The sequence below is a fragment of the Bufo gargarizans genome, chromosome 1 (assembly GCF_014858855.1).
Source record: "Bufo gargarizans isolate SCDJY-AF-19 chromosome 1, ASM1485885v1, whole genome shotgun sequence".
Lineage (NCBI taxonomy): Eukaryota > Metazoa > Chordata > Amphibia > Anura > Bufonidae > Bufo > Bufo gargarizans.
This window is the reverse complement of record NC_058080.1, coordinates 717,742,406-717,760,191: the sequence shown is the minus strand read 5'-3', so window position 1 is coordinate 717,760,191 and position 17,786 is coordinate 717,742,406. Positions and strand designations below refer to the sequence as shown.

Genomic DNA, 17,786 nt, shown 5'->3' with positions numbered 1-17,786 from the left:
TGTGTTTTTTTTGCGGAACGGAACATCTGGCCCCTAATAGAACAGTACTATCCTTGTCCGTTATGCGGACAATAAGGGTGCATTCACACGTCCGTATGTGTTTTGCGGATCTGCAAATTGCTGATCCGCAAAACACGGACACCGTCAATGTGTGTTCTGCAATTGCGGACAAGAATAGGACATGTTAAATTTTTTTGCAGAACGGAGGTGCGGATCCGCAAATGCGGATGTGGACAGCACATTCCGGCCCCATTGAAAATGAATGGGTCCGCACCTCTTCCGCAAAATTGCGGAACGGATGCGGACCCATTTTGCGGACGTGTGAATGGACCCTAATAGGACATGTTCTATGTTTGAACGTAAATATGGAAACGGAATCCATACGGGGTACCTTCCGTTTTTTTTGCCGATCCATTGAAATGAATGTTTTCATATACGGAATGCAAAAAGTGGAACGTGCAGGAGGTCTTAGGGCTTTCTTCCTGTTTTTTTGCAGACCGTATACGGAAGCCTTTATTTGAATGGTTCTGCCAAAAAAAAAAACGGAAGGTACTCAGTGTGCATTCCGTGTCTGTATGTCCGTATTTCCGTTCCACAAAAAAAAAAAAACATGTCCTATTAATGTCCACATTACGGACAAGGATAGTACTGTTCTATTAAGGGCCGGCTGTTCCGTTCCGCAAAATATGGAATGCACACGGACGCCATCTGTATTTCTTTTGCGGATCTATTTTTTGCATGTGAACAAGCCCAAGATTTATCAGTATTTTTTCTTTCAAAAATCAGCTAACCCCTTTAAACTGTGCATATACAGTATGTTAGCCTTCCGCCCTGCCATAGCTTTAAATAGGTATTCCAGCCAAATATAAAAAGTTACAGTGGGATGCAAATAGTGTAAAAAATAACAAAGCTTATACTTGTCTCTCCCAACCCCCGACGTTGCAAACACTGTGCGCCACTATGCTATTCTATATTTTTATACCAGTTGCATCCCACTGCAACCTTTATTTTATTTAATTTTTTAAAAGAATACCCCTTTAAATGACAAAACTGACTACCAGCAGGGACACCACTAGGGGGAGCTCACTACATATAGATTGATAAGGCTCCTATTGAACTCAATAATAAATCAATCCTGTGGGGGCTCCCCCTAGTGGTGGCAGCGTGAAGGCAGAATTGCATCATATATGGTTGTGTGAAGGGAAGCGTGGTATTTGAAGCTCTGTACCCAAAAATGCCGCACCTACCCCTGTATAGATATTATTCGGCAGTGTGTCGTTTTGCGCATTTATTCTGCAGCAAGAAGTTTTGATAACGTCACTCGCTTTATGAAGAACACGTATTACATACTGATTATCGTGTTTACTTGCTAGATGGAGTTTATTTGGTCTGTGGTTTGGACGCTTTGCTTCAGTTGTATTAGTACCTCATTACTGTAGATGTCCCCATCAGGTTTCCCCGTGGTGCCGGCTTATGGCTGCCATCTGACTCTGTGCATCGAGAAGGTCATAGACCGTGATTTTAAGAAATCCAAGAAAATGATATTGTAAATTGTGCGCCGGAGGGAAACCGACCTTTAGAAATAAAATTTTTATTTTATTTATTTTTTGGCCACATCAAGATTTATCCTTGAAATATCCCCTAATCAGCCATAACATTAAAACCACCTGCCTAATACTGTTAAGACTCCATCGTGCCTACCAAAACTGCTCAGACCCATCGTGGCATGGACTCCACAAGACCTCTGAAGAGTCCTGTGGTGTCCTGGCACCAAAACTTTAGCAATAGTGCTGTAACAAAAATATAAACCGGACAGCCGTACCGTTAAAACCAGGTGTCGCATGCATTATCCTGTGACAATGGCGTCTGTCGAGGGGTGGGATATATCCGGCAGTAGGTGACCAGTCCGTTCTCGAAAACGGGCAAGCGTAAGGATCTGAGTGAGTGACAAGGTCCAAATTTCCATCTCTAGACGACGGGGTCGAAGTGTTTCCACAATGGCAGGTCTTATAGGATGTAGTGGCCGGTACCGACCAAGGAAGGACAACCGGTGACCGGGTCATGGGACTCCAAGACTCATGGATCCGATCCAGCAGAAATGCTACTGTAGAACAATCTGCTGACAACAATCCTGCTGGCTATGATGGTCAGGTGTCGGAGACATCACAGATTACTGTATATGGGGTTTCGTAGCGTCAGTGGACAATTGAGCATCAGAACTGGACCATGGAGCAATGGAAGGAGGTGGCCTGGTCTGAGGAATCACGTTACATCTTATGGAAGGCCAGGAGCATCACTTACCTGCTCTTCATGGCACCAGGATTGGAAGAAGACTACCCAGCGGAGTCAGTGTAATGCTCTAGGCAATGTTCTGCTGGGATACCTTGGATCCTGGCACCACGTGGATGTCGCACATGCCACGTACCTAACATTCTTCATGGCAGTGGTGCCCCCTAATGGTAGCCTCAGGAATGGTCTGAAGAACGTGACAAATGGTTCAAGGTGATGACGTGGCCTCCAAATTCTCAATCTGATCATCGTTTGTGGGACATGCTGGAAAAAGACGTCGGATCCACGGAGGCCGCACCTCACAGCTTACAACATGGCGATTTTGAAACCCTAAAAAAAGATGATATTCGATTCTTATCTCTAAGGAGAGCATGTAGGAGGTCACTTGGCCAGGCTTTCCTCCTTATGTACTACCCTATGTTACCACACGGTCAGAATAAGACTGATAGATGTACAGAGGGAAGAGCCGCTCCGGAGCACAAACTGCTGCTCTCAAAGATGGGGTACACTCAGAAGTACTGTGCTCTGTGTGTAAAGCAGTATTATCTGGAGAAAGACGTGCTTTAGGCCTCTTGCACACGAATGTATTTTCTTTCTGTGTCCGTTCCGTTTTTTTTTGCGGACCGTATACGGTACCATTCATTTCAATGGGTCCGCAAAAGAAACTGAACCATTCCATGTCCGTATTTCCGTTCCGCAAAAAAATAGAACGTGTCCTATTATTGTCCACATTACGGATAAGGATAGGACTGTTCTATTAGGGGCCGGCTGTTCCGTTCTGCAAAATACGGAATGCACACGGACGTCATGCATATTTTTTGCGGATCCGTTTTTTGCGGATCGCAAAATACATACGGTCGTGTGCATGAGGCCTTAGAGAGACAGATCCCTCATCTTCTGTGTGACCAATGTATGCTTTCTGTAGGTGGAATACCAGTGTGATGGGTTCTTGGAGAAAAATCGGGATACGATCTATGAAGAGCAGATTAACATCCTGAAAGCCAGTAAGGTAAGGTTTTCCGACATATCATGTGCACTTTGTGAATCAGAGTCTCAAAATTTTCAATATTTCTGGTTGCTGTCAGTGAATCAGAACATTCTTGTTTACACCCAGAGGTTAAAAACCCTAATGCTTCTGTCAGCTGAGAGTGCGGATAAGGGGTATTCCTATATATGCCATCACTTTACGATCAGAGAGGGTCCGACATCTGAGACCCTCACTAATCTGGAGAATGCATGGGACGCAGCTCTAGGGTTTTCTCCTACACCGCAGCGCCCCAGCCACCTACTGTCCATCATGTTCGGTAAGGTTTCGGACCCCCACCAGTCATGCAGTGATGACATAGCCTAACAATATGCCGTTACTTTACAAGCTGGGAATACCCATTAATCAGCACTAATCTCTGTCCTGTGCTGATGGTTTGTTACAATGTATCTATTCAGGTAAATGTAGCAGATATTTTGCTGACAGAAGATTGTCTAGACTGGATACTTTTGTATCAGTTTCTTAGCATAAGGTCTGTATGGGGTTTCAGCCTCTGGATGGCAATAAAAATTATTCTATTCACTGACAGCAAGCAGAGAACTTGAACATGGTAAGGAATCAATGCACAAAGTATAATAGAAAGCTGGATGCAGGACTTATGATTGTTTAGTACTTAAAGGGGACCTAAGCCTTTAGGGAAACCCTGTTTGTGCAGCAGCTCTGCATTGTCGGGTTACGTCGGCTCTGCTTCTCCAGCGCGCGGAGTACGGATCCGTATACTTTCTGTGGACCTGTACTCCGCATGCTCGAAACCCCGAACAGAGCAGACGAAACCCGACAGTGAAGAGCTGCTGCACGATGGTGGCTTCACCAGAGGTTCTGCCAGCGTATTATGCGCCAATGTTTAAGGGCGGCATAATGCGGAGAACCTGCCGCCATACTGTGCTGCCCTTACAGAGGAGAACCAGACAAGTGTGTGTTCCGGTGTACAGAGCTGCTGTGTATTTTTCTGACAGTACCAACTGGTCGCTGATCTGTTCCAAGACGACAAGAATGCCAGCGCCCCAATCTCCAGCGGAAAGTCCAAAATTAATGTCCGACCGGCCAAACCAGCCATTAAAAGTGCCAATAAGGAACATAAGAAGACGGTGGGACATCAGGTAAGTACCGCAGTGTGTGCGATAAACCGTCACTGCAGTGTGTGCGATAAACAGTCACTGCCGCGTGGCCGATGTGGACGTTTAAGGGTACTTTCACACTTGCGTTTTTCTTTTCCGGCATAGAGTTCCGTCACAGGGGCTCTATACCGGAAAATAACTGATCAGGCATATCCCCATGCATTCTGAATGGAGAGTAATCCTTTCAGTTTGCATCAGGATGTCTTCAGTTCAGTTGTTTTGACTGATCAGGCAAAAGAGAAAACCGTAGCATGCTACGGTTTTATCTCCGGCGAAAAAAACTGAAGACTTGCCTGAATGCCTGATCAGGCATTTTTTTCCATAGGAATGCATTAGTGCCGGATCAGGCATTCAAAATACCGGAATGCCGGATCCGTCATTCCGGTCTGCGCATGCGCAGACCTTTAAAAATGAAAAAAAACGGATCCGTTTTGCCTGATGACACCGGAAAAACGGATCCGGTATTGCAATGCATTTTTCTGACTGATCAGGCATTTTTCTGACTGATCAGGCATTTTTCTGACTGATCAGGATCCTGATCAGTCAGAAAAATGCCTGATCAGTCAGAAAAAATGACATCCGTTTGCATACAGTTTGCCTGATCAGGCAGTCAGTTCAGGCAACGGAACTGCCTGCCGGAATCAAACAACGCAAGTGTGAAAGTACCCTAATTCTTTTTTTCCTCTCTCTGTCTCTCTCTATTCCTCTCTAACTCTGCCTTTCTTACACTCCATTCTCTTTTCTTCACCCTTCCTCTCTGTCTCCCCCCCATCTCTCTCTGAAACTCTATCTCTCCATTTCTCCCTCCTCTCTCTCTCTCTCTCTTGTCTCTCTCTCCCACTACCCCCCCCCCTTTCTCCCTCCCCTCTATCCCCCTCTCTCTCTTCCATTTTTTTTCTCCCTCTTCTCTCTCTCCCACTAACCCCTCTCTCTTCCACTCTTTCTTTCTCCACACCCCCTCTCTGTCCTCCCTCTCTTTACTTCTCCCCCTCTCTTCCATTCTCTTTCCTCCCTCCCTCCTCTCTCCTCTCTCTCCTCTCTCTCTCTCTCCCACTACCCCCTCTCTCTCTCTCTCTCTCTCTCTCTCTCCCACTACCCCCTCTCTCTTTCTTTCCCTCTCTCCCCCTCTCTATCCACTCTTTCTTTCTCCCTCTTCTCTCCCTCTCTCCTCTCTCTCCCACTACCCACTCTGTCTCCCTCTCTTTACTTCTCCCCCTCTCTCTTCCATTCTCTTTCTCCTCTCCTCTCCTCTCTCTCTCTCTCTCTTCCCTCTCTCCCCCTCTCTAGTTCACTCTCTTTCTCCCTCTCTCTCCCACTACCACTCTCTGTCTCCCTCTCTTTACTTCTCCCCCTCTCTCTTCCATTCTCTTTCTCCCTCTCCTCTCTCTCTCTCTCTCTCTCTCTCTCTCCTCTCTCTCTCCCACTACCCCCCCCTCTCTCTCTCTCTCTCTCTCTCTCTCTCTCTTTCCCTCTCTCCCCCCTCTCTCTCTCTCTCTCTCTTTCCCTCTCTTTCCCTCTCTAGTCCTCTCTCTTAATCCCTCTCCCTCTCTCTCTCTCCCACTACCCACTCTCTCCTCTCTCTCTCTTTCCCTCTCTCCCCCTCTCTCTCTTTCCCTCTCTAGTCCACTCTTTCTCCCCCTCTCTCTCTCTCCCACTACCCACTCTCTCTTCTTTTCCCTCTTCCCTTCTCTCTCCCTCTCTTCTCTCTCCCTTCCTCCCTTTTTCTCCTTCTCTCTCTCTTTTGATTCATGGTCAGTGGATCCCAGTAGATTGCAGTAGGATCCACTGATGATATAATGTATGAAGTCAGGCAGACCGTCACCTGACCACTCACATTAGATTAATATCGGGGCGCACCAACTGATTTTAGCAGGACCAACCCTATAATGTTTATGGGGGCCTCCTGATTTTCCTGATGTTGAGGAAGTCGAGGATCGGCCAGTTGAATTCCAACATGCCCAATCCTTTTGCTGTTGATGAGCTCGGTTGCCCCCAGAGGTATCCTCAGCGGCTTAGTCCCCTCTCCCCTTTCAGAACATACGTGCTCAGCCAAGCCCAGCATGCAGCAGAGAAAGCTGTCGGCCGGCATACGCGGTGTAATGCCAGCTATGGGGTCTGTTCACACTGCATGTTCAGCACATACACCAAACCTGTCCTTGGAGCCAATGGATATGGTCTGTGGCTGGTATATGTCAGTACAACGTTTGGGTGTTGCATAGGAAAGCACAGCAGGTATATATAATATAGCACGTGATGTAAGTTTTTCGGGTTTCTTTTTTTACCATGGAAGTCTATAGGTGATTTATACAACTTTATGGCGGTTTATCGGTAGTACACGTCTGCAGTATTTCCCGACGTATATGAATACCTTAATCACAATGTGAGCAGAGACAGGGATCCAGAGGTGGAATTTTATCTGTTATCTGATCCTTTGCTTCTTCCAAGTGATAAGCGTCGACATGTATTCTTGGTAACCGCTTATCTCCTGCGGAGCGACCTCCAGGGCTGATGGCTGCCATTAGTGGTTGTCACCCAGCATTTGACGAAAGCTGGATTTGCCTGCACAGACCTGTGGTCGCTATGGTTACAGACTACAAACAAACCCTGTGTAGTCGGATCCAGCAGTCGCGCATTAATGACAACCTACAGACAGTAAGAGGGGGAAAGGAAGGGACACGTGAGTGCAGAATAGACCACGCTCCCCGCAGGAGACAGGGCGACCTATAAATGAGGGAGGAATTAACTAGAATTTGTTCTTTTTTTTTCAGTTTCGTAACTCTCTCCAGTTGTTGATGGAGACTCTAAACGCAACTACTCCTCACTACGTGCGCTGCATTAAACCCAACGACGAGAAGATGGCGTTCAGGTAAGACGGGGGCGTATCCATTTCATGTAGACTGTACCGATACTGCCGAGATCAGGTTCATGAAACCATCCCGTGCTTAAAGGGTTATCCAACAGGAATTCACAGGAAAGGTGATCAGTATTAAATTGCTGGGGATCTGACCACTGGGACCCCCGGCGACCCCAAGAATTAGGGTTCCTGAGTCCCCTCTCTGAATGAAGTGGTAGAGCACATGTTGGTGCACCGCTCTATTCATTTCTATGGGAGCTGCTCTGGAGTATAACACTGGACGTAAGTCAGGATCAGTGCAGGATAAGTAATGTAATGTATGTACACAGTGACTGCACCAGCAGAATAGTGAGTGCAGCTCTGGAGTACAATACAGGATGTAACTCAGGATCAGTACAGGATAAGTAATGTAATGTATGTACACAGTGACTCCACAAGCAGAATAGTGAGTGCAGCTCTGGAGTATAATGCAGGATGTAACTCGGGATCAGTACAGGATAAGTAATGTAATGTATGTACACAGTGACTCCACCAGCAGAATAGTGAGTGCAGCTCTGGAGTATAATACAGGATATAACTCAGGATCAGTACAGGATAAGTAATTATGTACACAGTGACTCCACCAGCAGAATAGTGAGCGCAGCTCTGGAGTATATAATACAGGATATAACTCAGGATCAGTACAGGATATGTAATGTATGTACACAGTGACTTCACCAGCAGAATAGTGAGTACAGCTCTGGGGTATAATACAGGATGTAACTCAGGATCAGTACAGGATAAGTAATGTATGTACACAGTGACTGCACCAGCAGAATAGTGAGTGCAGCTCTGGAGTATAATACAGGATGTAACTCAGGATCAGTACAGGATAAGTAATGTAATGTATGTACACAGTGACTCCTCCAGCAGAATAGTGAGTGCAGCTCTGGAGTATAATACAGGATGTAACTCAGGATCAGTACAGGATAAGTAATGTAATGTATGTACACAGTGACTCCACCAGCAGAATAGTGAGTGCAGCTCTGGAGTATAATACAGGATGTAACTCAGGATCAGTACAGGATAAGTAATGTATGTACACAGTGACTCCACCAGCAGAATAGTGAGTACAGCTCTGGAGTATAATACAGGATGTAACTCAGGATCAGTACAGGATAAGTAATGTAATGTATGTACACAGTGACTCCACCAGCAGAATAGTGAGTACAGCTCTGGAGTATAATGCAGGATGTAACTCAGGATCAGTACAGGATAAGTAATGTATGTACACAGTGACTCCACCAGCAGAATAGTGAGTGCAGCTCTGGAGTATAATACAGGATGTAACTCAGGATCAGTACAGGATAAGTAATGTATGTACACAGTGACTCCACCAGCAGAATAGTGAGTTATACTGCAACAAGCTGTAGCTCTATAGTTACATAGTTAGTATGGTTGAAAAAAGACACGTCCATATAGTTTATTCATGGGGTGGGTGAGGATGTGAAGTTTAGGAAAGGGGAGTGAGACCCAGACTTCTACACAAAGCCACATGTTACAGATTTTGGCTGTGTTGTTGTGACCCCATAACTATATCACTCAGCTCTGCTGCTACTTAGCTGTATTCCTGTATTGACCACATCATATTGTGACTCTAATACACAGGTCGTGTCTCTTTGTGTGTTTTTGGAGGAGACAGGTTTGTACCCGCTCGTGCCGCACAGCCCTGAATCATTCTGATGGCTAAACATTTCATTAGGAGTCTCTATAGGAACTATAACCCCAGCAGATATCAGTCAGTCCGTGCGGGAACTTATAGGACTTCTTGTTCCAGAGCGGCTGGAATGTGATAAATCTTATAGGATCTAGAGAGTCTGGTACAGCTGAGCTGAGCGTGCGCATCGCCCGAAGCCCTGTCCATCCGTCACTGCTTCCTGTTAAACAATGTAAAGGAGAATGCACAGCCTGTCCTCTCAGGTTCTGGACTGCAAATATAGAAAAATATTCAAACATTGTAATAGTTCAAAACAGTATAGTTCACCTGTCTCTGACAGAACCTTTTACATCATGTTTGAATGGGCCTAGCAGAGTGGAGTTTGTCACTGGGTGAAAGTGCAGAGCAGAGGGAAGTTCACTGTATATATCACCTTGTGGTGCAAAACACAGCCTGCTATCACCGTGCACATATGGTGCATGACCAATTCAGCTCTGCCATGTCCGTTTTGTTACAAACCAGACCGAGGACAAGTAATGAGATGCAGGACGGGACAGTCAGCTCATTGTCGAGGTGTAAATATATCTGGGCAGAGCTGGATATCTGGGTTATGTAGCCTGGGAGCCTGTTGTCGCCTGCTTCACACGGCCTGCCCTCAGCCCAGCAGACATGAAGGTAAGCCCCCGCTTGTCAGAAAAGCTAGCAATTATTTTTTACGCTCTTTACTGATGAGTAAGGGTCTGACTGCCAGTCATGATCCCTATGGCTTTTCATGAAACAGCGCCACTCTTGACCAGGTGGTGTATCTGGTATTGCGACAGCGCCTTATTAAAGTGAATGGGGCTGTACTGCAATGCAAGCACAAGAGTATCTACACTGACTGGTAATACAGATATAGCAGAGCTGAATTTGTCATTGAAAAGTCTCGCACGACAAGCACCACATTTAGCAGACTGAGAAAGTGAATAATTTAAATGTGACAAACTGGGCTCTGCTGCATCTGCGCACAGGTTTAATATATGCAGCTTCTGTGGGAAGACCGATCCGGCTGGTACAGAGCATTAACAGGGCTGGCATCATCTGAGCGCGGGATAAACATTTCTCAACACAGATGGGTCAATTGGATTCTGTCTCATTGTTTGTAACGCTCCATAAGGAAGGAAATAAACAGGAAAGAAGCAGATGTGTTATCTCACTGTGTGCATTCTGTCATGGGGGGGGGGGGGGGGGGGAATAGAAATAAACCCTCTAACATTTCTGCAGGTAGTGAAGCATTGTGGGGTCTGTATATTACATCATCACAAATGCAGGATTATACCAGTTATATTTTTGTACATAGGAGCAGTATTATAGTAGATATATTCTTGCACATAGGAGGCAGTATTATAGTAGTTATATTATTGTACATAGGAGGCAGTATTATAGTAGTTATATTCTTGTACATAGGAGGCAGTATTATAGTAGTTATATTCTTGTACATAGGAGCAGTATTATAGTAGTTATATTCTTGTCAATTGTCTTTTTATTGAAAAAGATCAAGATCAAAAATACAAAGTTGACATTCCATACACAGTTGTATACAGATAGACATTGTGTAACAGCATATCTGAGGGAAGGCACACACTTTTACAATGTTTAATAGCCTGTGTTACAGATATCAATCTAACATATAACCTCTTGTCACATGTAAACACAGCGCACTCAAGGCACTTAATCGGTTCATAGGGATTACACCTATAGCAGTGTTATAATACCACCCATGGTTAGGTTTTTACAGAGTGCAGGTACTACTTGTGTATGGTCTGTAAAGACTTCTGACGTTTTGAGGCAACTGGCCTCACAAAAATAAAACCTGAAACCATAATAACGACAAACAATAAATCTCTAGTTATTCATGGAGATAAAGCATTCCGTGATAGTTAGACAGATGTGCAATGCAATAAGATATGACCGGGTCAATATCCCTTTATGAAATTGTCAACAGTGTTGACTCCCTAAATTGCAACCATGGCCTCCACATCTTAGCGTGCTTCTCATGAGTCCTGGACTCCCAGCTGGCCAACTCTTCCAGGCGTTGGATGAGGTCAACCTTGTGTATCCAGTGAGATATGGTAGGGGGTTCGGTACTGAGCCATCTCTGGGGAATTAGCAGCCTTGCTGCTTGGATTAGTTGAGTGGCAAGGCAGCCTCTAGATGGGGTAAGCGCCTTAGTAGGCAGCCACAAAAGGACCAACTCAGGTGTTAATGAAATATCCGTATGGAGAATCGATTTCATAGCAGTAGAGATACCATCCCAAAAAGGTCTTATCCCTGCGCAAAACCATAAGATGTGTGAGAGGCTACCTTCTTCTGAGTTGCACCTCCAACATCTATCAGTAGGACATAGCCCCTTTGAGAACATTTGTTTAGGTGTCATGTACCACTGGGTTAGAACCTTATAGGAGTGCTCTTGCACCTTGACGCACCTAGAGAAGCCATGGGAGTGTGCGTACATCCGAAGGATATCCGTTTCAGAGAAGGTTCTGTTCAATTCAGATTCCCATATGTTCAGAAACTGAGGGCGAGCATTGGGTCCTGGTGTGTTCAGTGCTATATATAGTAATGAGATCAATCTCTTATGTGTTGACTTAGAGGAAACAATCTTCTCGAACCAAGTTTGCTCCAGATCATGAGCTTTTTTATCCACTAAGGCCTTCCCAACCGACCCAAAATCTGCTAAATCTAGGAAATTGCGCGACTTCATGACAGTTTTGAGAGTGTGTTCTTCCGGTAGTATGCCTAATGCATTCTCCAGGAAATCTTTTGTTGTGAAATCTCTCAGTGAACCCCATCCTGGGGGGATGTGTGTTGCTATTGGCCTAACCGATAAAGGGATCAGGTCTGCAGGCATGACCGAAGAAGGATCGCGTAGCAAACCATGGCATCTATTGAGCTGCTTGACTACCAGACCCGTGCCTCTGAGTAGTGTGTATGCATGTAGAGAAGCTGAGCCCAGGCCCCACAGTGCTGCCCTCTGTGACTGAGAAAGCTGGAACAATTCCAGCTCATTGCCGACTGTTGAGCAGCTAGGGACATGGAGTTGCATCCATCTTCTGAGGTGTATGGCCCTATAGTAGAGCTGAACATCCGGCAATGCGAAGCCCCCTTGATTCTTCCTTAAAATCAATCTGCCATGCGCTATCCTAGCGCCCTTTCCCCCCCACAGATAGGTAGAAAACAATCTGCGCATCTGTGTGAAGAATGAGGCAGGGAGGTGAATAGGTAACATCTGCATAACATATAGCACTTTAGGAAGTATAAAGGCTTTTAACAAGTTTTTCCTCCCCATCCAAGAGGTGAATGGGACACGTAAAGAACCAAGTTGACTTTGTATCTCTGATATCAGGGGTTTAAAATTCAGCAGAAAAATATTCCCTAGATCCGCTGGGATTTTTATACCTAAATAGGTAATATGGGAGGATCGCCAGATAAAAGGTGTCGTGGTTTTAAGGGAGAGAACGCTTCTCGAGGGAGCTGATATGTTCAGAACTTCAGATTTAGAATAATTTACCTTGTAGTTAGAGATCTTACCATAAAGCTCGAACAGAGAGAGGAGATGCGGGAAGGCCTCGACCGGGTTGGAAATTAGCACTAAGAGGTCGTCAGCATAGGCGACATTGGTGTATTCAATCATGTCATTCTTGGCTCTAACCCCTCTGATATTAGGGTGAATCCTAATGGCTTGGAGAAGAGTCTCCATTACCAAAACGTAGAGAGCTGGTGATAAGGGGCAGCCCTGACGGGTGCCGTTATGAATGGGGAACGAGGGCGACAGAGTACCATTGACTCTAATCTTGGCGCTAGGCTTAGTGTACAGGGTCATAATCGCTCTCTGAAATGGTATTGGGATGCCAAAACTATGTAGCGCCTTCTGCATGAAGTTCCAATTCACCCGGTCAAAGGCCTTCTCCGCATCCACACTCAAGCAAACCAGTGGAAGACCTTGTCTTTTTGCCCACTGAATGGCCGTAACTACTCTGCAGGAGTTATGGTTCCCCTCCCTTCCTGGCACGAACCCAGCTTGGTCAGGATGTATTAGCTTAGGGAGGAACGAGCTGAGGCGAGAGGCCAAGAGCTTCGCCCAAACCTTGATGTCAACATTTAGGAGAGAAATGGGCCTATAACTCCCGCAGAGCGTAGGGTCCTTCCCAGGCTTAGGTAGAATGGTTACTGTGGCTTCCAGGGATTGACTATGCAGCTGCCCCCCTGTAAGAAGAGCGTTACACCAGTTTGTGAGATGTGGACATAAAATGTCCGCAAATTTTCTATAATAGCCTACCGGAAATCCATCTGGGCCAGGGCACTTTCCTAGGGGCATGGATTTCAAGGTCCTCATCACTTCTGAATCAGTGACCGGCACCATCAGTGAGTTCCCCTCCTCCCTACTAAGCTGGGGTAAGTTTAAGCGCTGAAGAAACTCTGTTATCACCGAGTCTGCAGGCGGCTCTGGATGTGTGGATCGGTTATCAAGCCCGTACAGTTCCTTATAAAACTTTTGAAATTCTTTGGCTATATCCGCAGTCCTGTGTAATTGCGAACCGTCTGTGGACCGGATACTGGAAATATACATGGAGTCCTTCCTTTGTTTGATTAGTGAAGCCATAAGCTTCGTGCCTTTGTCTCCGTGAGAGAAAAAGCGAAACTGAGCATACTGATACGCCCTGGCATGGCAGGCGTTGAGATGATCCTTCAGTTTTGCCCTCAGGAGAAGAAGCTCCTGTTGTGTCTTCAAGGCTTTTGTATAGTAGTTATATTCTTGTACATAGGAGCAGTATTATAGTAGTTATATTCATGTACATAGGAGCGGTATTATAGTAGATATATTCTTGTACATAGGAGCAGTATTATAGTAGTTATATTCTTGTACATAAGCAGTATTATAGTAGTTATATTCTTGTACATAGGAGCAGTATTATAGTAGTTATATTCTTGTACATAGGAGCAGTATTATAGTAGTTATATTCTTGTACATAGGGGGCAGTATTATAGTAGTAACATTCTTATACATAGGAGGCAGTATTATAGTAGTTATATTCTTGTACATAGGAGCAGTATTATAGTAGCTATATTCCTAATCGGTGGGGGTCCCGGTTGTCGGTCCCCTGTAGATCAGATGGTGATGTTCTATAGATCATCAGTAATAAAAAGCTACAGAACCCCTTTAAATTCTGGTATTCCAAAGATATCCTACTTACTTACTATACACAGCATATTTGCAATAATATTTCCAAAAACTGGATCTTTTTATCGGATTGCCTTATTAAATAAAAATAACATTTGGGTCTTGGTCTCCTCCATACTCTTCTGCCAATTATTTCCAATTAAAATGGCAGATGATTGACAGCAGGCGCCGAGGGATTGTTCTAATGCACAAACTATGTAAAACAATAATTAATGTGCTACATGGAAAATCAATGTTTCCCTCTCTTGCCAGGCCTGACGATTTCGTTTTTGTAATAACCCTCACGGCTGCATGCAGAACGTGACTGGCAGATATCTGTTTTTGGCACAACATGCAGATTTATTTGCAGGCGTTATATTAAATACAGTATTTATTGTTTTTTAGCTTCGATCCAAAGAGAGCAGTGCAGCAACTGAGAGCTTGCGGCGTTCTGGAGACTATCAGAATCAGCGCCGCAGGCTACCCATCCAGGTATGTGGCCCAGAAAATTGTCTCCTCTCTTGGGGGCCATTATTTTTCTGTGTTCCTGTATTAATGCTTAATAACCTTAGTAATATCTCTACTGTGTGTGCTACTTGCTGTTTTCCATAATTTTGTCCATACGGGGCAGTATAATACTAATAGTAGTAAATTTCTCAGGCCAAACTATTGAATGGGCCTGAGGTGACAACCTCTTTTCTGAGCCAGAAATGTACTCAGAACAGTTGTCACTTTATTACCCCTATGCCTGATGGCTGCTGATATATTCAGCGGGGGGCAACAATTAGCAAGGAGAAAGCTCATCTTGAGAATAATAAAAAAAATGCAGGCATCATGGGGGGGGGGGTGAAACACCTTCGGGGGCATTTTTTATGATTGCAGTTTACTTGTTTTGGGCTAAAAATTATTTTTTCATTTGGTCTTTATTAAAAATGTTCACGTTCAACGTTTCTGAGAATCAGGGGTTAAAAATTAGTCTGTTTGCAAGCTGTTACTTTCTGTTTTCTTTCACTCTCATCATCTGACAGCTCATGTGTAGCTCATATACCTGCGCTCATAAACACTTATTTAAGCCATATTTTTATCAGTTTGAGATTGTGAGCAGTATTATGGACAGCTTTATGGTAATGTCTGTAAAGCACTGCGGTATATAGTAGTGCTATATAAGTGCATAAAATAATCTTTTTTTTTTAAGGTGAGCCCCCAACGAGTGTTTCAGAGATAACAGCTATACATGAGCCATCAGAAAATGGAAATTAACAGCTTGCAAACTGATAGATTTTTTTAACCCCTGTATTTCAGAAACAGCTGCATTTTTTTTTATAAAGACCAAATGAAAAAATGATTTTTAGCCCAAAATGAGTGAAATGCAATAAAAAAAAAAAAATACCCCAGAAGGTGTACACAGCCTTTAATTTGACCCCCATGATGCCTGTATATTTTTTATTATTCTCAAGACGAGCTTTCTCCTTACTCATGGTCGCCCCCCGCTGAATATATGAGTAGCCGACAGTCATAGGGGTAATAAAGTGACAACTGAGAACATTTCTGGCTTGAATTTATTTTTTTTGCCCAAAATGCAATAGTATAAATATTGCTCCAAAGGTGTCCAAAGCCTTTAAAGGGGTTATAAGCATATAGAATGTGGTGTATGGACTTTTAGGAGCAGCGGCTCGCCCCCTCCATGCCTAACATGCGCTGTCATTGATTTCATGCAAATTTTTCGGTTTGAATTCTCCTTTCATTTTTACGATGCATTTACTGTCCTTGCCTCTTTCTTTCTTCCCATATAATGTATGGCCATTTTGCAGTTCGACGGTCGGTGGGAATCACTTTTATTCACTTGTATAAATATCCCTGACATTTCCTAACCTTCTCAAACGCTGCAGCGGGGTGTCAGGGGGAACGATGGTTTATCTATCCTGGGGCCGACTTGAAATTTTTCCAGGCAGAAAAATATCATAATTGGGAACGCGGTTCCAGATTTTGCAGCAGTTCCTATGTTCTGCTCAGCCAAATCAGCTGCGACTACGGTTCTATTGCTGAGCTTTATTGTCCCTTTCATTTCATACAGTGACGCTTTAATTCAGCAGTCACATAGTACACCTAGAGCATATTAAGAATAACCGTATAACTTCAGAATGTAAAAATTCAGGTCAGCCTTCCTCAAATATCATAGACACCAGGAGGCTTGTGGAGTTGTTTTATCGGGTCCTCACTGAAACGCTGTTGCAGCCCCTGTCACATGGGCAAGGGTACAAGGTGGCCATCGATGATATTCTTTCTTTCTGGTTAAAGGGGTTATCCCATGATGTAAAAAAAAAAATGATCATCAGACATAATATAGTACATGACGAAGTTAGAACCAGCCCTGTACCTCACATGGATCCAGAGATCTCCCCATTCATTGCTCCAGTTGTTCTACTAGATTTATTTCAAGCTGGCAGCTGAGGGGGCGTGTCCTTTATTCTGCAGCTGGTGGCTGTTGACGGATGGAACTGAGCATGTGCGTCCACCTTGCAAGGTGGACAGAGAATTTAGAAATTACAAAAGCTGGTTTGAAAACTGTAGAATATTTTTTTGTGGGAGAACCCCTTTAATAATCAGACTCTGCAGAGTCTCTTTTTTGACTCCTAGATTCTGCAATTTTTTGGTCAAGGAAAGAAAATCACCAGTGACCACAAGGTTTCCTTCATGTCACAGCCCATGGACATCTAAATCGGCAAACAGCTCCTCATGTCTCAGCTACCTGGGCTCCAGCGACATTGGAGGACAGCGGCTGCTGCACACACACTGTGGCTCCCTCGATCCTCACTATGGGGAGCCGGTGCATGGCCAGAAGCGTGCGCTCCCGGTTTTTAACCTCCCAGATGTCATGGTCACATTTGACCATGGCATCTGAGGAGTTAAATATACGCGATCGACGTTAGCGTCGATTGCATGCATAAGTCCCGGGTTCCTGCTGTTTAAAACAGCAGACACCCCACTGCTATGTTGCCCGCCGCACCGGCGTACATTGCAGTCACCCAATATTTTCTATATTTTCTGTGAAGTTGGATTTTAAAGTGATACTCTACGTGAATGAGCCACTGGTTCATACGGTCGTTTTTGCAATTATCTACTCCTTACACAAGCAGCTAGTCACGTGCTATCTTGTAGAATGGCGCTTTTTTCATGGGCAAATATTGCTTGTGTAGAAGGACACACAAGATACCCACATAAGCCAGTTTAATGCCATTTGAACCCACCAATATTGATGCAACTGGCCGATCATCTAAGGTGTATGGGGGTGCCCTGACAGATGTCATGAAACTCGTGGTAGGGTTTGAAGAATGAGAATTGCATGTAAAATGAGGTTGCGCTAGACTTTAAGGATGTGCTTGTATTAAGGGTGTGTTATGTCCTCTAGGTGGACCTACCACGACTTCTTCATTAGATACCGTGTATTGATGACGAAGAAGGAACTTTCCCAACCCGACAAGAAAATCATCTGCAAAAACCTGCTGGAGCATCTTATAAAGGTGACAGACTTGAAGATAATTAGCAGGCGATATTACAGTCACTCGATCCTTATCTTCTTCTAA

The 17,786-nt window shown here is 44.5% G+C and overlaps 1 protein-coding gene across 1 annotated transcript in view; it reads left to right on the top strand.

Annotated features, from left to right (window-relative positions):
* The window catches only part of MYO5B (myosin VB), a gene marked incomplete at its 5' end in the record, with an annotated part of 109,728 nt that overhangs the window by 62,041 nt on the left and 29,901 nt on the right, over window positions 1–17,786 (top strand). Inside the window, 5 exon segments of the mRNA XM_044283447.1 lie at window positions 3,215–3,298; window positions 4,291–4,434; window positions 7,221–7,318; window positions 14,608–14,694; window positions 17,612–17,723. Coding sequence (XP_044139382.1) covers window positions 3,215–3,298; window positions 4,291–4,434; window positions 7,221–7,318; window positions 14,608–14,694; window positions 17,612–17,723 — 525 coding nt within the window.